Raw genomic sequence first — 23,405 nt, forward strand, 5'->3', positions numbered from 1 at the left:
TTCCCAAAGAGCATAAGCATACAGATCATATCAGAATCTTGTCCTGGTTCAGTATGTATAGGGTGGAGGGTCTGCATTTCTAATAGTCTCCCCAGTGATGTCAATGCTTCTGGTCCAATAATGACACTGAGTAGGAAGGCTCGAGGCCGATGCACTACAAAATGTCACCCATTGGTTGGGTAATATCCCCAAACTGATCTGCAAGAGAGAAATTCAGACATTGAGAATAAACATCCACAAACTTTTAAAGCAATTTGACATTACCACAGCATTCAAGTGCATGAACAGTGTACTCGCTCTCATATAACAAGATAGAAACCACAAGTGTCAGTCTCCAAAGGATTAAGAATAAAAATACCTTCCCCACAAATGATTTGAGAAAATCTCTAGAGCAGTGGTTCTTGACTGGGGATGATTTTGTCCCCCCAAATTTTGGAAATGTCTGGAGTTTTTTTTTTGGGGGGGGTCACAAACAAGAAAGAGGATACTAGTATCTCATATGTAGAGACCAACGATGTTGCTAAACAAACAAACAAAAAGCTGCAGCCCAAATTGTCAATAGCACTGAAACTGAGAAACCCTGCCTCTAGGGCATCCTACAGAATCAGGGCTGAACCCATTCTTTATGGGACTCTACCAGGTTTAGATGTAGGTTCTGTTGGAACCAATCCCACCACCCTTTAAATTCCAAAGTTGCCCTGGTATTTAAGGAATCTCCTACAGCACCATCGTGACAATATCTTGAGCTTTCACTCTCCATTGCAGAGAAAGCTCCACCTTTAATCAATTGTAAGATATACCATTATATTATGTATAAAGAAAGAAAAAGTGCTTCCAATTAAATGTTGATACCAGCTTCCCTATTAGAGTTTTGTATTTTAGAGTAATTGAAAGAGTCCTTTTAGACAGACAGGCAGATGTCCCTCTTGTGCATGCGTGAACAGGGAATATGTGTGGAATTGACTGGTGGGGGCATTCCTAACACTTCTTCACATTCAAAAATGGACTCCTGGGAGCTATTTCTTGACTCCAACTCACTGAGATCTATCCTGTTTAAAGCAGTATTGTCCTTTATGTCATCAGGATTGATGGTGACACAGTGCGTTTGAAAGACTATAAAATAATTCAGAGATGTTCTTGCTGGGCTTTCAAGTTAAGCTTTGTAGTGATTAGAGCTAGCTTGCTTTTAATCGCCACCTGAACAATGTTGGTAAATACATCCAGGTCAGTGCCTGCCCATAACCGCTTGGTTCACTAATATTGCCTGGAAATGTTCCTAAACTACTGACCCTTATTCTACGATTTTTGGTGCCTGCATGTTTACTGCTTCCTCGTGCACAGGCGACACCCCCCGTATGACAGTTCCCGCTTCACTAACGACAGCTGGCAGATGCAACTGATTAGAAGACTTTGTCTCATTTCCGAGAAATGGGGAAAAAAAATGCTCATCTTAGAACTAGAGAAGTACAACTGTTATAAAACCATAAGCATTCTCTGAACTATTTTCATGGAATTGTGGATCATTCTATGCCAAAAGCCTTCTTTAAAAACTATTCTCCTGAATGAAGAAAAATAAGGATATTCTTTTTAATACAGAATGACAGTGGGAAGGGAATAAGAGGGCATACTATTTAGGTTAGTAAACTAAAACCTTTTCTTTGATTATTTTCCTCCTAGGAAATTGGTGTTAATGGGTACAGCAGCACAGAAATAGCAGCATGTAATAAAACGCTACCATTTCTAGGTTTGATTCATTAGCATAAATCTGAGTGAAAAGCTTGGTGGGTTCAGAATAACATTTCCCTTAGATCCTATTAGCCTGAGCATGTGGAAATCATGTGTTTCTGCATCACAATTAACCTTTAAATGAACAATTTGAGGAGGTTTGTTTTCCATGGGCCTAGTAATTCTTTGGCTGCAAAACCCTCTAAAATCAAGTTTTGAATGCTGTTTCTAGCAGCTACTATTTTCTGTTTCCATCCCAGCCAAGTCTGGCTGAAATATTTTAGTGACAGTGATTGCTTCAAGAAGATTCCTTTTGGGATTCTTTTTCTTTAGAAAACATAATTTCTGATTTAAAAACCTAATTCTAACTCTGCTCTCTCCATAGGAGGATTCAATGAGTACCCCCCACCAGAGCTTGAGAATGCTTGCAGACTCATCTCAGAAGAAGCTTATCAAAATAGTGATCTCCTGTGAGTTAGAAATCTCTTCCATTTACAAGCGACTGTTAATTGACTGATGGGTGTATAATTGTTGATGGCAGGTTATTAGGTTGAGGAAGCTAATAAGGTCTCTGAAGTAAAGTCTTCCCATATTTTCCATTTTCTATAGCAGAAGCCACACAGCAAGGATGCTTTCTGGATTGATGTTTCTGTAACATCCTCATGAGCTGTATTACAGTTTTGCCTTTCTGTTCATGGTTTCCTGAGAAAGTCCCACATTGAAATCTACTCCAGAATAGGACCTTAGCCACCACAACCTCCCTTTCCCTCTCTCCCCAGCATCAGCCCTGAGTTCTAGCCATACTGGACTCTTGTCTGCTTTGCGTGAATGGTGTCTTCTCCTTCCTGGGTTTTGGGTCACACCAGTTGGAACCCTGTTCCTTCCAGTGAAAGCTTACCCATCATCCATGGCCCCTTTGAAACCCATTTTTACTTACAAAATCCTTATTTTCTTGTACCTTCTTATACTTCTGGGGAGGCGGTTATTACAGTTTATCTCAAAGCATTGTCTCACTGAAGTCTGGAGATACATGCAATTCATTGTTTCATCCCCCCAAAAGATGGCATGAAAGACCCCACCATGTAATTGCACATATAAGCATTTTTTTCTTAAAATTGTATCCTAAGTAACAATATAAATAATTAATCTGAATAAATCTTGAACTTCAAACAGAGCAAGTGGCCCATTTGGTTTCTGTCTGCTTCTCTGTATTTCCCCAAGCTTGGATCCCCAACAGCAGCCTTGAGAAAGCCCGGATTTAAGCCCATAATTACTTCTTCCTCTTAGATTGCAATTAAGCAAAGAGTTTCTCAGAACAGATAAGGTCTCTTACACACATCCAGAAACACAATGGCAAGATGAAGTGTGCTCAGAATTCATGCAAGTATATATTCCTGTAATTTCAAATTTCATTCACTTAGTAGTTTAGCAAGGAAGTGTCCAGCAGCCAACACCTGAAGAACAACATGACACTGATGTCATGTGAAGCAATATTTCCCAGCATTGAATAAGTCATAAATTCATTTAATGTCATAAATTCACTTAAATTCTTATGGAACTGCAGACAAAATATTATAATGTTATTCAGACATGTACAAACATAAATCTGGCTGTGAATACTATGTTTGTAGTTCTTGTGCAACTATCAGACTAAAATAAATGTGCGTCAAATCCAAGCAAAATCAGTAAGACACAAATTTAAAATATTAATTTAATATCATGGATGATTCTGCTTTGCCAAAATAGAACTCCAGAAAACTGGAAAAATGTGGTATATATTGGTAAAAAAAATGTAAAATATGACACGTATGGCAGAAGTACACCTGCTTTCAGCTTACCTACTCTGTTGCATGAAACCTTAATTCCTCACTAATGTCTTCACCTGTACTGTTGCAGAAGTGTCATTCAATATGATATATGATGACCCACATATATCATATTGTGGGTCATCATATCATTTGGCATATGATGACATCATATCATGTCATCATATCATCATATCATTTGATATCATCATATCATTGTGTGAGTGTGTTATTCATGTGTTATGTCTGACCTTTTTATCTTTCCTCATTAACTCCCAATAGTCAAAGTAATACTGCCGGGTACCAAACACTAGTATCAAATACAAATGTGAACGTGGACACTGAAATTACATCAAGGTGCATAAATAGAATAAAAATAAGAATCAACTTAATATTGAATATGTTTTCTATCATTATCTAAATAAAAACACATTCTCAAATTATCAGAGAATTCATAAACTCCAAGAATATAAATGTAGACACCATTTTAAGAGATCTGATGTCAATGAGATAAGTTTTGTATAGTCTTATTCTTCTCAGAACAGGTCTCAATTTCTATTTTCTCTATTTTCTGTGGAGAGTGACATCAATCTGAGAAATTGTATGGTTGTTCCAAATAACCTGTGATCAACTTTCTTGTCATTTATCTAAAACTATGGCAAATTAGACTCATATTATTCCAAGTAATAGTTATTAGGCTGTAAGCAGATGGGGGAAAGAAGGACAAGTAAGAATAGTTTATTTATCAGTTTATTCTTTTTAATAATAACAAATCTTAATGAATAATTTTATTATTTATTAATAATAATTTTATTGAAATGTTTACCACTTGTTTTCTTCTAAGAAATGACTAAGTAACTATATCAAATTGTTGAGATATTTTATTTGCATTCCCCAAGGCAACCAAAATTCATCTAAAAATTCTGTTTTTATCTGCTAGATTTACTCCTGAGCCACATGATATTTCTTCAGGAGAGAACAGCTTCATTGGCCAGGAATTAAGTGCTGGAAAAGACTCTTCCTTTGTGTTGGAGGACATTGGAAGTGACTCTTTGGTTTACATACCAAGCCATATGCTTATGCCACAAGAATTAAAGATCACACAGAAGAAAGGTCACAATTCTGAAGAAATTGCAAGTTTAACTTCTGGTAAGGAAACAAAAAGTTATGATGGAATTTTTAAATAACGGGGTCCTTGTCTTTTAATACTAGCAGAGAACCCAGTAAATGAAGGCTGTTCTCTAAGGTGATTTTTTCTTCAAGTTCAAGATGGTAGCTACAGCTGCTGCTATGGTTGAAAATGAAGGTTTACAAGTTAACGGGCACCACTGTGAAGACCACTGATATAAGCTCTAAGAAATGTCCCTGATGTTCTCACCAGGCTTAAGATTTCTCTAGAAGGTTAGTGTGACGTAGAAGGAAACAATACAGAGAATATCAGAGCAAAGCAAGGATTAAAATCACTTTAAAAGCTGGCTGGGCCAGTGCCTCAGACTCTGTGATTGCATGAGAAGGTATGGTATTTTTGAGGTACTTGGAAATGATAGAGTACAGACTATCCCTCTGTCTGCTCTATACATTTGGGTGGCAAAGCAAGAATACCTTCTGGCAGGATTTAATACTTTAAAACAAATCAGATACGTAGGCTTTTTGTCTGTGTTTTCATTGAAAGGCAGGACATTCTAAACAGACTTCAACCATTTCTAGCTATGCATGTTAAAGTCTTCCAAAATGCTCATTAGACCAGAATACCAGCATTTAATGCATTACATCAGAAGTAGCACATATGTTGTTAGACAATGCAAGTTTAAAAGGAAAAGGGGCCAATTTTATACCAGTTATTCCTGAAAATGAATCACATTCATTCTCAGTAACTTCCTTGAATAAATACCTTTTCTTTTCCTTGGGTTCAACACTCACATCCCCACCCTGTCCTCCTACTTATGAAATATAAATATTTTCATTTTACCTTTAAGACAACTGAATTTCCTTTTCCAAGCTAGAATTAATAATAAAAAAGTCAACCATTAGTTGAAAAATAGGGCTTAAAAAATGATGTAATGCAGTAAGACAAAATGTCTGTAGTACTTTGGCATCAAGGCATTCAACTGTGTGTATTTTTTTAGTTAAGCAATTTTTATTATCATATAGACATAGCTTAAAGAAGAGAATAAGACATTTCTTCTTTTTAATAGATACAATTAATTTTGGGTGTTCATTTCAATGATATGGTACAGGAATTTATAATGGTTTGGTTTAAAAAGAAAAAAAAAATGTGGTTTGACAAGGTTAAATACCGAATTACCAATTGTGATCATTTTGGTAAAGGTAAGCACTCTAAAGTCGAATAACTCAGAAATGTGAATCTTTTCAGGAAAAGGCAGATATGACTGGATATTTAAGAAGAAAAGAAAGAAAAGGAATTCATCTTTGTTGCCATTTCTAGCAACCCTTGTTCAGTAATAATGGACTTTTTTCATTTGATTTACCAGATGTTGGGGAATCAAGATACTTATAGCAAAAGGAAGGTTCATTTTGCTCAAAGAAATCATTGTACATGGCTCCACTAGGAAAAAGTGTAGATTATTAGTTGCCCTGCCCCACTTCTTTTCTCCTGTAGTGGGTTGAAGTGTGCTGGGAGTTCCATGGAGGGTTGTGTCATGTTGTGGTAGCCTGCAAACAGTGTGAGTCTCACACCTAAGATAATAGATATTTTTTATCCTCTAAAATAAATCTGAGTTTCAGATCATAAATGTTGTCTAGGCCGGGACGCCTGGGTGGCTCAGTTGTTAAGTGTCTGTCTTCAGCTCGGGTTTTAATCTCAGGGTCCTGGGATCAAGCACCATGTCGGGCTCCCTTCTCAGTGGGGAATCTGCTTCTCCCTCTCCCACTCCCCCTGCTTGTGTTCCCCCTCTCTCTCTGCATCTCTTTCTGTCAAATAAATAAGTCTTTTTTTAAAAAAGTGTTGTCTAGGGATTGAGTGCTATTCCTTCTGTCCTTTCTTTTATCATCTTTAGCCAGTTGCCAAAACGTACTGAGAACTTTCTATATAATATGCCATCCTCATGGAGAGGATATTATGGTTCAGATATTTTATTCAGTTGCTAAGAGATGAACTTTGATTAGTTCCAGATGAATTGCACAAATAAAAGGTTGATAACTGGCATAAGCACCCACATGTGTGCTTGTTACTCATTTGTAATGTGATTCTCGTGGCTGAGGGCTGATCTTTCTGCCCTTGAACTGAGAGTCTTGGGAGAAAGTCAGGAATCTAAACCATTTAAAGAAGGTATAGTTTCCAGAGTCCTGTGGGCTGAAAATGAGTTGTGTGTTTTCCATGAGATATACAATCACTATCTCTCTTCCCTATGCCTCTCCCTCTGCTTCTTACTACCTGCTCTGATGTCCAAGTTCGTCTTCAATTCCATGGCCCTCTCCAATCCTTATAGCAGCTGAATGACAGTCTGTATCAGAATCACCTGGAAGTCCCTCATAAGCTCAGATTGCTGAACCCACCTCAGAATTACTGCTTCATATTTAGGTGTGTGAGTGGCAAGGAAAAGGCTAGAAACTTTAAGAGTGGTCCCTGCAGCAACAGCACCAGCAGCACCTGGGAAGTCATTAGAAATGCATCTTCTCAGCACTTTTCCCAGACCTACCAAGTCAGAAACTCTGGGGCTGGGGCTCAGCAATCTGAGTTTTAACAAGTAGCTCTAATACAGGTTGTGGGTTTTTTTTCTAAAGATTTTATTTATTTATTTGACAGACAGAGATCACAAGTAGGCAGAGAGGCAGGCAGAGAGAGAGAGAGGAGGAAGCAGGCTCCCTGCTGAGCAGAGAGCTTGACTCGGGGCTCCATCCCATGACCCTGAGATCATGACTTGAGCTGAAGGCAAAGGCTTAACCCACTGAGCCAGCAAGGAGCCCAATATAGCTTGTGTTTTAAGAACCATTGCTCATCCCGTCACTTTGGCATGCCAGATTAGCTCTGCATTCTCAAGGGAGCTGAAAGTAATTGAGACGCTAGCACCACAGGACAAAAGTTGGAATTCCTGTTTTCAAAGGATTCCAGGTGAACTGCATTATAATTTTTTTTTTTTACTCATGTAAAACCACAGAACAGTCATGCTTCCCTCCATCCAACATCTAAAAAAATGAAACAATACTTTTTAAGATCTAAATATATGAGATAATGTCAAGCATTTTGGCCACAACATGTGCAATATAAAAATTCTTTGGAGGGACGTCTGGGTGGCTCAGTTGGTTAAGCAGCTGCCTTCGGCTCAGGTCATGATCCCAGCGTCCTGGGATCGAGTCCCACATCGGGCTCCTTGCTCATCAGGGAGCCTGCTTCTCCCTCTGCCTCTGCCTGCCATTCTGTCTGCCTGTGCTTGCTCTCTCTCCCTCTCTCTCTCTGACAAATAAATAAATAAAATCTTAAAAAAAAAATTCTTTGGAAAATTCAGTTCTTCTTAATAACCAACCAGTGGAATACACATAGTTCTTTGGAATTATGTAATAAAAAATGGTTGATTTAATTTTAATTAAGTTGTAACTGCTGAGCCAGTGGCAAGCATAGCACTTTCATCAAAGATACTAAGTTAACCAATATTAAAGATATAGTTAGTGGACTTTCAAGATTAAAGGACAGGATAACTTGTAATGAAATGTTAATTACCAACCCAGACTCAGCCTGGGGGGCTCACTCATAGCTTTAAGGGGTTTCAGGCCATAGGATAACATCAGCTAATGTTCTTTTCACTGAATTTCACTGAGAAATGAGAAGTAACATTTTTCCCTTTTTTTAAAAGCCAATATGTCTTTTGACTTTTACTCAATCACAGGGCATTAGAGCTGGAAAGATATTTAATGATTCTCTTACAAATTCACCTGGGGGTGATTTCACTCTGTGCACACTGGGAGACATATTGCAATGTCTGGAGATGATTTTTGTTGTCACACCTGGGAGGTAGTACTGGCATCTAACTGACAGAGGCCACAGATGCTGCTAAATATCATACAATCCCAGGACCCTCCCCTCACACCAAAGCACTATCCAGTCAAACTGTCAATAGTGGAAGAAACACATTTTTAGAAGAAACTTCATGCCCCCAAGTTCTTTCAGGAAGATTCAGAATAGGGACTCACAATTCCTACACCCTGTCCACTGTTTTCCCGTTATACTCTCAAGATTCTGCCAATTTTTAAAAAAAGATTTTATTTATTTATTTATTTGAGAGATAGAATGAGAGTGCATGAGAGGGGAGGTCAGAAGGAGAAGCAGACTTCCCATGGAGCTGGGACCCTGATGTGGAACTTGATCCCAGGACTCCAGGATCATGACCTGAGTTGAAGGCAGTTGCTTAACTGACTGAGCCACCCAGGGACCCAAGATTCTGCTAATTTTTAAAAAATTATAGAAGTACTGTCATACATAAAATTTGCATACAAAGAATCTCAAATAATTTAGCAAAAGCTATTTGTAGTGTGGAATATATTCTTTGGTTTTTCCATAAGCCCATAGATTTACATCATATCAGTCAATTGGATATCCTGCTTCTCACATCATGTTAGGTCATACATTTTACGTATTGCTGCAAGCTTTGTACTGATTTTCTGTATCTCACAACATTACTTTCAATGAATGAATTTATTTATCTCATTGAACACTTAACTTGTTTCTAATTTTTACTGCCATTTATTGAACTTGAATATATTATCTTGACTTCTGCTAAATTTAAGTCCATGCTAGACTTAAATGCAGCAGAATTGGCTTCTGAATCACCTGTGGAAATCAGGTAAATGTCCTACTTTTATTTCAGTGTACATTCTAAAGAGGAGGGTAGTAATAAAATGGTGGTCATATCTGAATTTTCATGATATGTTTCATGAACTCTTTAGGAAATTTCAACCATCTTGATGTTCTCTGGGGAATAAACTGAGTTTCCTGTTCATTGCATTTACTTTTGCTTGAGAATTTATTGTCTCGTTATTACAGTTTTGGTCATCTTCCATGAAGGTTTTGCATGTGGACAAAACTAACATGAACTGGTTGTTCAGGGTATGTGGACTATTTGAATTCAAATGCTCATTGAGGTTATTTCTGTATGTCTCAGGCAATCCTTTATTATAAGTAATAAAGCAATGTTCTAGAACACTAGTGACATATTTTTCAAGGCAGACCCCTTTCTTATGGAATGAAACTTGGATATTTGTAGTAATGGGGTGATAGTGGTGGTGGTGGTAGAGGGGCTGTTGATGACAGTGTTGGTGCTGGTTGTGGTGGTAATGAAGACAGTGATGATGAAGGTGTTTGCTGTTGCTGATGGTAGTGGTAGAGGAGGGTGGTAGAGAGGCTGGTGGCACCAGTATTGCCAATGGTGGAGATGGAGGTCAGGGTATGTAAGTGGGGTGGTGATGATCGTGGTGGTGATGCTGGTGGTGGTGGAGTTGTGAGGGTGGGATGGTAATAGTGGGGGTGGTAGAGGTGAAGGTAACAGTGATAGCCCGCAATGAGGGCTTACCATATGAAAGCACTAGGCTTTTAGGTAGATTTTCCATGATTATTCAGATGTCCTTTCATATGGCAAATATGTATTGGCTCCTGTTCTGAGTTCAGCCCTGAGCTAGTCTCTTTAGGGGCTTAGGAGTGGGGTTTTTTTTGTTTTTTGTTTTGCTTTTAAGACTCAGACAGAGGCCCTGTGTTCTAGGAGCTTGTGGTCTGACAGAGGATATTCTGTGTGTACAAAAAAATGCATAACACAAGTCAGAAAGTATTCAGTTTTTGTTTTGTTTTGTTTTGTTTTGTTTTGTTTTGTTTGTCAGAGAGAGTGAGCACAGGCAGACAGAGTGGCAAGCAGAGGCTGAGGGAGAAGCAGGCTCCCTGCTGAGCAAGGAGCCTGATGTGGGACTTGATCCCAGGACGCTGGGATCATGACCTGAGCCGAAGGCAGCCGCTTAACCAACTGAGCCAACCAGGAGTCCCAGGAAGTATTCAGTTTAATTAAAAGTGCAAATGGAATGCTTTGGGGACCAATACTTATTCCCTGCAGTACAATTCTCAAAGCATCGCATGCACTGTCTCACTTGAGGGATGATTGAACGATGTGTGAGGAATAATCATAACCACAGAAGCTACTGCTTACTTAGCACAACTCTGTGCCAGGCACAATGCTAAGCACTTTATACACATGATTTTATTTAATCTTTACCAAAACGTCCATTATTATTGTTAATTATTATTATTATTACATTTTATAATTTTTAAAGATTTTATTTATTTATTTAGAGTGTACACATGTGAACATGGAGCAGGACAAAGGGCAATAGAGAGAAAGCATCTCAGGTAGACTCCTTCCTGAGTGTAGAGCCTAACACGGGGCTTGATCTCACAACCCTGAGATCATGACTCAAGCCAATATCTAGAGTCAGACACTCAACCGAGTGAGCCACCCAGGCTCCCCTATATTTTATATTTTACAAATGAGGAAACTGATACAAAGGTTAAAAGCTTAATTTAACTTTAAGTTAAATTAAGTTAAGTCAGGACTCAAACTCATGCCCACTAACTTTTAACTAGGTATGCCATGTTTCCTGGTGATGGCATTGTCTGCATTTACATATGAGGAAATAAATCCAATTGCCAAATTTGAGAATAAGTTCAATCACATCATCATTTGGGAGAATTAGTTTAAAATAATTTCAGTAGTGCATTTTTATTCTAAAAATTTAATTTCATTAAAAAAAATCCTGTTTATAAACCCATCCAGAGGCTATAATGCCAGAATAACTTGGCTTTATAAACTGCTTATAATTTTATCCAGAAGCCAGAGTACAGAATAACACCATAAAGACCAAAATGTTAGATCTCGGTAGTCTGGGTCTAAATAATCCCTAAGGCATGTGTCACTTTTTCTCAGTATGCTGGTATCTTCTGAAGACTTGTTTCAGAGTATGAAGTGGACTACAGAGTGAGTCTTTCAGACTTAGTGCCACCTAAAAAGTCTAGGTCAAGAAAAATATTTATTCTATGTCTTTGGTGGAAGAGGATGAAATCTATTTTAAGACAGTCACTTCTACTTGTTTAGGCAAATGGGGGAAAGAGGACCTCATAAAATAAAAGGAGGGAATTTTAAATGTGTCTATATTTCCCTTTGGCATAAAATTCTTGTGCCTCCCTCCCTTGCTGCCTCAGCTTAGTGCCTGGCCAGTGACCTCAGCAGACAGGAGGGAGGACAGGCCTGGGATGGCATCATTAAATGGAGAGGTACATAAATTATTGCTAACTCCCCTGTAGTTAAACATTCCCAAACACAGCAGAATGAGCTCCTAATTTCTGAGAATATGCGTACATATGTGCGTGTGCAAGTTATCTTCCATTAATTCTAGCTGGCTGTGCGTTTTTTTCTGATGGAAATTCTCATTTGTGGAATAGAGTAACATGGGCAGGATTTTCAGATGTCTGGGACTTTTCTATTTGTTTATCTCCCTCCAAAAATTATATTTGTAGAGTAATTAGGATATGTTAGGAACTGTGCAAACTTTAATTCTCTAAAAAACCTTATAAGGTTTATAGTTTATTATTACTGCTTTTTACATAATGAAACTGAAGTAGGGAGGGATTCAGGGCCATAGAGGTAACAAACAGCAGAGACAGGACTCAAAACACCAAAGTTTCTGCTCATAACCACTGTTCTACAATGCCTAGAGAAGAAAAAATTGCAAATTTTATTTAATCATATAGTTGCCTATTTTGGAAGAAAACTTCTTCTAGTGGCTTCACTCAGAAGGAATGGCAATTGACCAAGAACCTCATTTTTCACACCAGGTCTCAGGGCGTTTGGTGAGTGGTTAATATGATCATTCATGTGTGCTCTACCCTCATATCTGAGGACCAGTTCTTCTGAGGGAGTTACGAGTGGGGTTCAAATCCTTCCTCTACCACTTAGAAGCTGCTGTTTCTTGGCCAAGTAATTTACTTTCTCCAAGCTTCTGCTTGCTCATCTGTAAAAGGGGAATGATGGTAATTCTACCCTCTTGGTGCCCTGTGGAAGGTTAACTGAGAGAAAACATACACAGAGCTGAGCATAAGACCTGAAGTGAACTGAAGGCTCATCAAATACTCAGTGGAAAAGCAGGAAAGAAAACATTGCCTGCCTCATGGGAAATCTTATAAAACAACGTCACTTTAATCTACAGTACAATTGGATAGAAATATATATGCAAGTTAGCCTCGGTTATACATGTGGCTTGCCTATGAAGAACACATGACTAATTTTGATCCCTGGACAAATTCCAAATCAGATCACTGGATAAGTCATACATATCTTGAGGTTTCCCACAACTGCCATGAAAGGCAGCATAGCTTCTTCACAGAATACTTAATCCCAGTCCAAATGGCTCAGGGTCCTGTAGATTCTCCCTTCTAAGTTCCCTTTCCACCCCCCACTTCTCCCTAAAGTTATTGGAGCACACATGGTGTTGTGGCTTTAATATTGGCCAAAGTTAGACTAATTTCTGAGGCTGCTTCCCTGGAAATCTAGCTGGATCCCTCACTCCTTCCAAGCCTCCTCCGCAATAAAAAGTTAGCCAGCCCTTCCTTCTCTGCCATTCTGAGGAAATTCTTCCATAAACTTGAAGACGGGAATTTGGCACCATGACATTTCCAGAAAATACACAGCATTGCTATGAGCTACGGATATATTGTATCCAAACTCCTGCCAGGTTTTCTTGAAAGAAAATATTTTTGAACACCCACTCTCTCTAAGTAAGATGAATTTCGACTCAAAGTTAGAATAATCATACTTCATGTTTGACTAATTTTAGAGTTTTCAAACCATAAGTATCTACATTTAGCTGCTTGATTCTCATGCTAATCCTGTAAGTAGGAAGAGAGCCTATTTTTACAGATTTTGTGGGTGAAAATATGCCTCCTTAGAAAATAATTCTGCTGGGTACTTTGGAAAAAGATGGAGATTTTGCTCAGTTATAAAGAGAAAATTGGGAAAAAACAGTAAACCTTTTGATATGGGCATGCATGAAAAAACATTTCTCTAACATAAATTGATCCTCCTTTTCTATCAGAACATTTATGAAATACTTTTCCTCGTGTTTTAACAAAGTGTGTTGATTATTCTTTTTAAAGAAGCCAAAATGCTATAGGTGGAAAACAAAGATCCTGATGACAGTGCAGGTGGTGGTTAGTCATCTCCAGGACTGTAAACTTCAACATGACAGACATGTCCATTTAACTGACCTTCATAGCCAAATACCATGGCCATTGCTGCTATAAACAGAGCCCAATGTACTTCTTGAGATGAGGAGACAGAACTGAGAATCCAGGGAGACTAAAGTGGTCAGAGTTCCCATGACAAAATGCCAGAAAAGAAAGAGCTGCACAGAGAGAGAACCCCAAGAGATCTGCAAAGGGCCCCCTCAATTATTCAGTAGAGTGGTGAGGGTACATGCCTGTGATGAAATGCCCTGAGCCTGGGAGAAGAACCATCAGAAAAGATTACAGAACAGTGCCAGTTGCTCATAGAGGACCACAGTGCCTTTTCCTGCCAGAAAGCCTGGAAAAACTCATAATTCATACAGTATTGGAAAGAAAACTCAGGGAGGTCTTGTCTCAGTAGTGGGGAATAATTAGCCTTAAATTAAGCACTGCTCTAGACTAGCCAAACAAATCATAATAGCACGACCCAAAAGGATCAAATAGTTTGTATGTGGCATGAATATTTGCAAGAATACACGAATATTCCACAACCAAAAAGGAAAATTTCACAATATTTGTGGAAAAAAAGAAGCATGAAAACTTGACCATAATCAAGAACATAATCACTGTAAAACAAACTAGAACTGACACAGATGTTAGAGTTAGCAAAGGTATTAAAACAGTTATTATAACTATATCTCATATGTGAAAAAGTTAAGTAGAGATAAGTAGAGGTAAAAAGATATTAAAAAAAAGATTCAAATAGAATTTACAGAGATAAAAGTTGCAATGTCTAGGAAGAACAATATACTGGATGGGATTAATAGCAAATTAAATTTGGTAAAAGAAAAAATCAGTGAACTTGAAGATGCAGTAATGGAATTATCTAAAATAAAACTTGGGGAGAAAAAAGTTTGTGGTTTTTTGTTTGTTTGTTTGTTTTTAATGAAAAGAGCATCAGAGTTCTAATACCCTCTCTCAATACTTGGTAAAAAATCAGCAGGAAGACTTGAGCCACACGAGCAACTAACCTCACCTAATGGATATATACAGAATACTCTGCAAACAACAGAATACATGTTCTTTTCAATACATATGAAACACTTACTAAAATAAGTCATATTGTGGGCCATAAAGCAATTCTCAAAATTTTAAGAGATTGAAGTCATACCAATTGTATTTTCTGACCAAAACAGAATTAAATTAAAAATCAATAGTTGAAAGATCTTCAAAAAATCCCTAAGTATTTGGAAACTAAATAAAATGCTTCCAAATAACCTATGGTCAAAGAAGAAATCAAAAGAGAAATTAGAAACTATTTTGAGATGAATGCAAATAAAATCACAATATGCCAGAATTTGTGAGATTCCCCTAATGCAGGATTTAGAAGGTCATCTGTAGCATTAAATACCTATGTTGGTAAAGAAGAAACTTTTCAAATCAATGACTCTCTCTGCTTGACTTATTTCACTCAGTATAATCTCTTCCAGTCACGTCCATGTTGCTACAAAAGTTGGGTATTCATCCTTTCTGATGGAGGCATAATACTCCGTAGTGTATATGGACCACATCTTCCTTATCCATTCATCCATTGAAGGGCATCTTGGTTCTTTCCACAGTTTGTTGACTGTGGCCATTGCTGCTATAAACATTGGGGTACTGATGGCCCCTCTTTTCACTACATCTGTATCTTTGGGGTAAAGCTACCCATTAGTAGCTGCAAAAATTCTAAACAAAATTTTAAGTAAATCAAATCCAATAATATTAGCTTGATTGTCATAATCATTATGCAAGGTGTAGTGATATCAAAACACTACATTATACACCTTACGATTTTTTTTTAACTTTTATTTTTTATAAACATATATTTTTATCCCCAGGGGTACAGGTCTGTGAATCGCTCGGTTTACACACTTCATAGCACTCACCATAGCACATACCCTCCCCAATGTCCATAACCCCACCCCCCTCTCCCAACCCCCCTCCCCCCATCAACCCTCAGTTTGTTTTGTGAGATTAAGAGTCACTTATGGTTTGTCTCCCTCCCAATTCCATCTTGTTTCATTTATTCTTCTCCTACCCCCTTAACCCCCCATGTTGCATCTCCTCTCCCTCATATCAGGGAGATCATATGATAGTTGTCTTTCTCCGATTGACTTATTTCGCTAAGCATGATACCCTCTAGTTCCATCCACGTCGTCGCAAATGGCAAGATTTCATTTCTTTTGATGGCTGCATAGTATTCCATTGTGTATATATACCACATCTTCTTTATCCATTCGTCTGTTGATGGACATCTAGGTTCTTTCCATAGTTTGGCTATTGTAGACATTGCTGCTATAAACATTCGGGTGCACGTGCCCCTTCGGATCACTACGTTTGTATCTTTAGGGTAAATACCCAGCAGTGCAATTGCTGGGTCATAGGGTAGTTCTATTTTCAACATTTTGAGGAACCTCCATGCTGTTTTCCAGAGTGGTTGCACCAGCTTGCATTCCCACCAACAGTGTAGGAGGGTTCCCCTTTCTCCGCATCCTCGCCAGCATCTGTCATTTCCTGACTTGTTAATTTTAGCCATTCTGACTGGTGTGAGGTGATATCTCATCGTGGTTTTGATTTGTATTTCCCTGATGCCGAGTGATATGGAGCACTTTTTCATGTGTCTGTTGGCCATCTGGATGTCTTCTTTGCAGAAATGTCTGTTCATGTCTTCTGCCCATTTCTTGATTGGATTATTTGTTCTTTGGGTGTTGAGTTTGCTAAATTCTTTATAGATTTTGGACACTAGCCCTTTATCTGATATGTCGTTTGCAAATATCTTCTCCCATTCTGTCAGTTGCCTTTTGGTTTTGTTAACAGATCCTTTGAGTATGATATAGTGTCCTTCCTCATCTTTTATTATAGTCTTTGGCTGAAAATCTAATTGATCTGATATAAGGATTGCACTCCTGCTTTCTTCTGATGTCCATTAGCATGGTAAATTCTTTTCCACCCCCTCACTTTAAATCTGGAGGTGTCTTCGGGTTTAAGATGAGTTTCTTGTAGGCAACATATAGATGGGTTTTGTTTTTTTATCCATTCTGATACCCTGTGTCTTTTGATTGGGGCATTTAGCCCATTAACATTCAGGGTAACTATTGAGAGATATGAATTTAGTGCCATTGTATTGCCTGTAAGGTGACTGTTATTGTATATTGTCTCTGTTCCTTTCTGATCTACTACTTTTAGGGTCTCTCTTTGCTTAGAGGACCCCTTTCAATATTTCCTGTAGAGCTGGTTTGGTGTTTGCCAATTCTTTCAGTTTTTGTTTGTCCTGGAAGCTTTTAATCTCTCCTTCTATTTTCAATGATAGCCTAGCTGGATATAGTATTCTTGGCTGCATGTTTTTCTCGTTTAGTGCTCTGAATATATCATGCCAGCTCTTTCTGGCCTGCCAGGTCTCTGTGGATAAGTCTGCTGCCAATCTAATATTTTTACCATTGTATGTTCCAGACTTCTTTTCCCAGGCTGCTTTCAGGATTTTCTCTTTGTCACTAAGACTTGTAAATTTTACTATTAGGTGACGGGGTGTGGACCTATTCTTATTGATTTTGAGGGGGGTTCTCTGAACCTCCTGGATTTTGATGCTTGTTCCCTTTGCCATATTGGGGAAATTCTCTCCAATAATTCTCTCCAATATACCTTCTGCTCCCCTCTCTGTTTCCTCTTCTTCTGGAATCCCAATTATTCTAATGTTGTTTCGTCTTATGGTGTCACTTATCTCTCGAATTCTCCCCTCGTGGTCCAGTAGCTGTTTGTCCCTCTTTTGCTCAGCTTCTTTATTCTCTGTCATTTGGTCTTCTATATTGCTAATTCTTTCTTCTGCTTCATTTATCCTAGCAGTGAGAGCCTCCATTTTTGATTGCACCTCATTAATATCTTTTTTTATTTCAACTTGGTTAGATTTTAGTTCTTTTATTTCTCCAGAAAGGGCTTTTATATCTCCCAAGAGGGTTTCTCTAATATCTGCCATGCCTTTTTCGAGCCTGGCTAGAACCTTGAGAATCGTCATTCTGAACTCTAGATCTGACATATTACCAATGTCTGTATTGATTAGGTCCCTAGCCTTTGGTACTGCCTCTTGTTCTTTTTTTTTTTGTGGTGAATTTTTCCGCCTTGTCATTTTGTCCAGATAAGAGTATATGAAGGAGCAAGTAAAATACTAAAAGGGTGGCAACAACCCCAGGATAAGATGCTTTAGCCAAATCAGAAGAGATCGCAAATTGTTAGGGGGTAGAAAGGTTCAGAAAGAGGTTCAGAAAGAAAAATCAAAAAACAAAAACAATTTAAAAAAAGAAAACGAATAAAGAAAAAATATAAAAAAGAAAAAATATATATATATTAGATAGACTAGTTAAAAAAAGAAAAGGGTAAAAGTTAAAAAAAATTGGCAGAAGAAGAGAAAGAAAAATTGAAAAAGAAAAAAAAATTAAATTAACTGCAAGGCTAAAGAATCATGGGGAGAAAGCCATGAGTTCCGTGCTTTGTTTTCTCCTCCTCTGGAATTCCGCTGCTCTCCTTGGTATTGAAACTGCACTCCTGGTAGGTGAACTTGGTCCTGGCTGGGTTTCTTGTTGATCTTCTGGGGGAGGGGCCTGTTGTAGTGATTCTCAAGTGTCTTTGCCCCCGGCGGAGTTGCACCGCCCTTACCAGGGGCCGGGCTGAGTAACCCGCTGTGGTTTGCTTTCGGGAGCTTTTGTTCCCTGAGCGCTTTCCGTAGAGTTCCTGGAGGGCGGGAATGACGATGGCGGCCTCCCAGTCTCTGGCCCAGAGGAGCGGAGAACCGGGGGCCCCACTCCTCAGTGCGCCCTCAGAACAGCACCGATTTACTCCTGTCACCCTGCCTCTGGCCGCGCTCCGAGCGGACCGAGCCTGCGACCGGTTCAAGGTAACCCCGAGCTTAGAGCTCACTCCTTAGCTCTGTCTCTGTAGCTGGCTTCCCCGTTCTAATACCTGTAAGCTCTGCGACACTCAGATACCCCGATCCTTCTGTGACCCTGCGGGACCTGAGGCCACGCTGACCCTGCGTGGGCTTCACCCCAGTTAAGCCTCTGGAGCGATGTCCCTCAGCGGAACAGACTTTTAAAAGTCCTGATTTTGTGCTCCGTTGCTCTGCCGCTTGCCGGGAGCCGGCCCCTCCCCCCACAGTCTATCTTCCCGTCGCTTTGGATTCACTTCTCTGCCGGTCCTACCTTTCAGAAAGTGGTTGATTTTCTGTTTCTAGAATTGCTGTTCTTCTTCTCTTCCATCTCCTGTTAGATTTGTAGGTGTTTGCAATCATTAGATAAGCTATCTAGCTGATCTCCCGCTACCTGAAGTAGTCTCAGCCTGCTACTTCTCCGACATCTTGACTCCTCCCTCCTTTAAGGTCTTACACAGAGTTTGGATTCTAAAGTCAGCATTTATATTTGCTCTTATGACATCACACTATAGTACATATTTTGAACATATGTATACAGGTATATGTGTTTGTGACATCAATAAATATGACTTTGATATATATGCCTTTCTCTTAGAGTGGCTGCATAATAATTAGATCTCATGCAAATGTGTACTTCAAATTTTGTAATCATGTGGAGTGCACTAAAAATAGTTACATGTTTCTCAACTTACATATGATACTTGCTAGAGGATCAACCAGTCCTTTGACAAATATGAGACAGGCTAGCAAATACATTTCTTTTCACATGACAGCCCCTATGGCATGCAGGTGGTTTCCCATGCAGTGCATGGAAACATATTTGGAGAATGCATCTGGGAATAAGTACTATAATTGATTTATGATGTCTGCCATGTGTATGGGAAGAACACATGGCAAAATCCCAAGATTTTTTTTTTAAGATTTTATTTATTTATTTGACGGTGAGAGAGAGACAGTGAGAGAGGGAACACAAGCAGCGGGAGTGGGAGAGGGAGAAGCAGGCTTCCTGCCGAGCAGGGAGCCTGATGTGGGGCTTGATCCCAGGACCCTGCAATCATGACCTGAGCCGAAGGCAGACGCTTAACGACTGAGCCACCCAGGCATCCCTCCCATGCTGTTTTTTTGGTCATCCTTGGCTAGCAGTTCCAAATTTAGCCTTCTGCTGAAAAGAGTGACTTGAGCTATTCTATTGCAGGACATGAAAACCATGGCAGAAAAGAAGAACCAGGTCTTACTAATGAACCTGGAGATACCTCTCTTCAAGAATATTACATGGATGTGGCTTTCCTCATAGATGCTTCCCAAAGAATAGGAAATGATGAGTTTCAGGAAGTGAAAGCTTTTCTAATCTCAGTGCTTGATTATTTTCGTGTTGCCTCCTACCCACTGACTTCCATATTAGGAGACAGAGTGGCAGTTGTGAGCTATTCTCCTCCAGGCTATATGCCCAACAGTGAAGAATGCCCTGTCTACCTGGAATTTGATTTGGTTACTTACTACAGTGTACACCAAATGAAACATCATCTCCAAGACTCTTTTCAACAACTCAATGGTGATGTTTTTATTGGCCATGCCCTGCAGTGGACAATTGACAATGTATTTGTAGGAACGCCCAACCTGAGGAAAAACAAAGTTATCTTTGTTATATCTGCTGGCGAAACCAACCCCTTAGACAAGGAAGTCTTAAGAAATGTAGCTCTGAGAGCCAAGTGTCAGGGCTACACCATATTTGTATTTTCCTTTGGTCCTATACACGACAAAGAATTAGAAGAATTAGCCAGCCACCCACTGGATCATCACTTAGTCCAGCTTGGCCGAGCCCACAAGCCAGATTTGAACTATATCATCAAGTTTGTCAAGCCATTTGTTCATTTAATCAGACGTAAGTCATTAAACCTTTTTTCTTCTATTGCTTTTGCAATAGATTTAATGTCTCTGTGTACCGTCCACTAGGTGGCTTAGTAATAACTCCTTACTTCAGTGGAGAGTGGTACAGTCTAAGGTGTGAGTAGGAGGCAGTGAGAAAACCAGAGAAAAATATCAGGCCTTACTGACCTTGAACTTTACTGCTGCACTGTCAAGGTCTTTGCCAGAAAACCACCATATAGGCAAAAAAGTATTTTTTTAACCCTTATCTGTTTACTATGTACTTGGTACTATGTAGCAATTTCTTTAAATGGATTATATCATTTAATCCTCAGTACAGCCCTCAAAGGAAAGTACTAGTATCTCCATTTTACAGGTGAGAAAACAAAGGTTCAGAGACATTAAATAAATTACCCAAAAGTTTACAGTTTAACAGTTGGCAAATTCTAGACTCAGCCCCATGCATTCTGACCCTAGAGCTGTGCTCCTGTTCTTTAAACTATATTTCAATCCTGTACCCAAAAAGAAGTTTACTGCTGTAATCAGTAATATCTCACTACCATCACTATCCAACTGCTCCAAGGACTTTTTTTTTTTATCTTTCATTGCAAATTACCTTTGGTTTGACTTTAATTCTTTTGAGCCATGGGCATGAATTTCTTCCAGAGCCTTTGTCCCAAACAACTGGCTCAGGCATAGCCAAGCAGGGTCTTAAGGGTGTCTTTTTATAGTGGGGCTTTGAGAGTGACTGCTCCAGCCTCTGTCCATGAGTTGCAATTTTAGATGTGGGTATAGTAGAATACCTGAGAGCTTGTGGCATCAAGCAAATTCTGGCCTGTGCTGGGATTAGGAGTGAGGCAGAGGCCACATTAGTTACCTGCAGTTCCTGCAAGTTTCCCAGAGAATTAACAGAAATGCAGATTTGCTGCCCTGCACAAAGCCCCAGGGCTCATGTAACCCTAAGGAATTTTAGAATTCAGGATTCATATGTATCGCAGCAGACTTACCACTTGCAAAAAAAAAAAAAAAAAAAAAAAAAAGGATGCCCCCTTCCAACCCTAAAATAAATAGGACAGACAATTTCAGTAGCTCAATGTGTCTTCTGGAAAGATCTTCCATTTAGAGGAAGAGAAATAGATCTTAGAAGGGATGGAGAGATGTCCTTGAATTGTATCACAAGCCTGTGACATACAGAGCTTGAGAATTTTTGACTCGATCACTGCTTTATCTCATTGACTTTGCCAATGAGATACTGCAAATGTCAGAGGGTGACTACTTTGCCAAGGACTTTATAAAATTAATTTGCTCTTGAAGATACCTCTAACCACAGGAGAAGATGAACTGACCTGGGCGATAGAATATAGAAGGGTAAAGTTTAGATTAACCAGCACAATCTTTCTCCAGGTGCCATCAACAAATATCCCCCTGCAGATCTGAGACCCAAGTGTGTTAACATCACCTCTCCCAACCCAGAGAACGTTGGCTCAGGAAACAATGCATTGTGAGTTGGCAAATTAACAGTTTGGGTAATACTACAGCTGGAAACAGTCTTTACAAAAATAATTTTAAATGAATGGTGCTTTAGTTTCCAGGATGCAAGTTTGCTTGGGATGTAGGGGTGTGTGTGTGAGAGTGTGTGTGTGAAATACTCCTGGTCTGTGATGACTGCACAGATCTGGAGTTAATAGCAGGTAGAATATGACCCATATTAGAAAGAACCATGTTTCCATTTCTGTTGCTTTTATGAAAAAAAAGAAAAAGGTTCTTTGTAATACCTTACATAATACCACTCTAATATTGGGTACTACCAAAACAGAAAACTTATAACATCAAATGTTAGATATAACAATCTTAGAGCAAAATAAAAACAAAAAGAGAAAAAAATTGCAAAAGCAACCAGAACATTCACCATTTAAAAAACAGAACCCATATGAAGACTAGTAGGAAGGATTCTTTTCTGTTTGATTTTGCAAAGTACAACCCTAAGGTAAGTACTCAATAAAAATTCAGTGGTGAAAATAAGATTGCTTTGGAGTCCTAAACCATTGTTACAACGTTCTAATTTCCTTTGGAATATTTTTTTTTAAATGCCCCTGAGTCAGATTTCATCCACAAACTGCATTTGGACTACTCCAAGCACATGTATAAAATTTATTGCTATTCTATATCTGCCTGTATTTACATTTAATTCTGCAAGGACTTGGCTAATGTATTTTTCATCTCTTTTCTCTGTCACCTCAGCCATATTCCTGAGGTGTATAAAATAGAAACAGGAAACAGTGAGCTGTTTGATGAATTTGGTTCCCAGGAGCAGCATTCCTCTTTATTAGGGATCAGTCCTAGTAATGGTTCTGAGACTGCTACTGATTTGATCCAGAAGTTATACATGCTCTTTTCAACTGGAGAACTGCTGGTGAACAATGAGGAAGAGGCACAATCAGAAGAAATACCAGCTCTAGCAGGTGGTAAACAACAAGATAAAAAAGGTAACCTTGGGTACAATAGAATCGAAGACCCTGAAGTACCTTTGGATTTCCCCTGGTGGAAGCTGAGCGAAGATTAGCAAGGAGAACTCACTGGAGCAAGTAGAAATGACAGGATAGAGGTGCCTATCATCTAGGGTTGCAAGGAGTTCCCAAAATGAGGAGGCAGACAAGACATAACTCCAGAAAGGCAAAAAAAAAAGGAATCAATGGTGTTGACAAAACCAGAACTGGAAGTAGGTATAGATGTTTGGTGTGGGGTCAGGGAATGGGATGAGAAAAAGGGCCACACAAGTCCTGAGTAAGCAAGCAGAGCCCTTCATCCTTGTGCAAAATGCAGTGGGGGAGAGCTA

The 23,405-nt window shown here is 39.0% G+C and overlaps 1 protein-coding gene across 1 annotated transcript in view; it reads left to right on the forward strand.

The window, feature by feature from the left end:
• LOC111155113 (collagen type VI alpha 5 chain) overlaps positions 1–23,405 on the forward strand; it is a 142,161-nt gene that overhangs the window by 114,763 nt on the left and 3,993 nt on the right. Inside the window, exons 36-40 of the mRNA XM_022515174.1 lie at positions 2,111–2,195; positions 4,471–4,679; positions 19,899–20,585; positions 21,974–22,070; positions 22,811–23,055. Of these exons, the coding sequence (XP_022370882.1) occupies positions 2,111–2,195; positions 4,471–4,679; positions 19,899–20,585; positions 21,974–22,070; positions 22,811–23,055 (1,323 nt within the window). The remainder of the gene's footprint in view (positions 1–2,110; positions 2,196–4,470; positions 4,680–19,898; positions 20,586–21,973; positions 22,071–22,810; positions 23,056–23,405) is intronic.

The sequence above is a fragment of the Enhydra lutris genome, unplaced genomic scaffold, assembly GCF_002288905.1.
Source record: "Enhydra lutris kenyoni isolate GAN:26980312 unplaced genomic scaffold, ASM228890v2 scaffoldscaffold39, whole genome shotgun sequence".
NCBI classification, from domain to species: domain Eukaryota; kingdom Metazoa; phylum Chordata; class Mammalia; order Carnivora; family Mustelidae; genus Enhydra; species Enhydra lutris.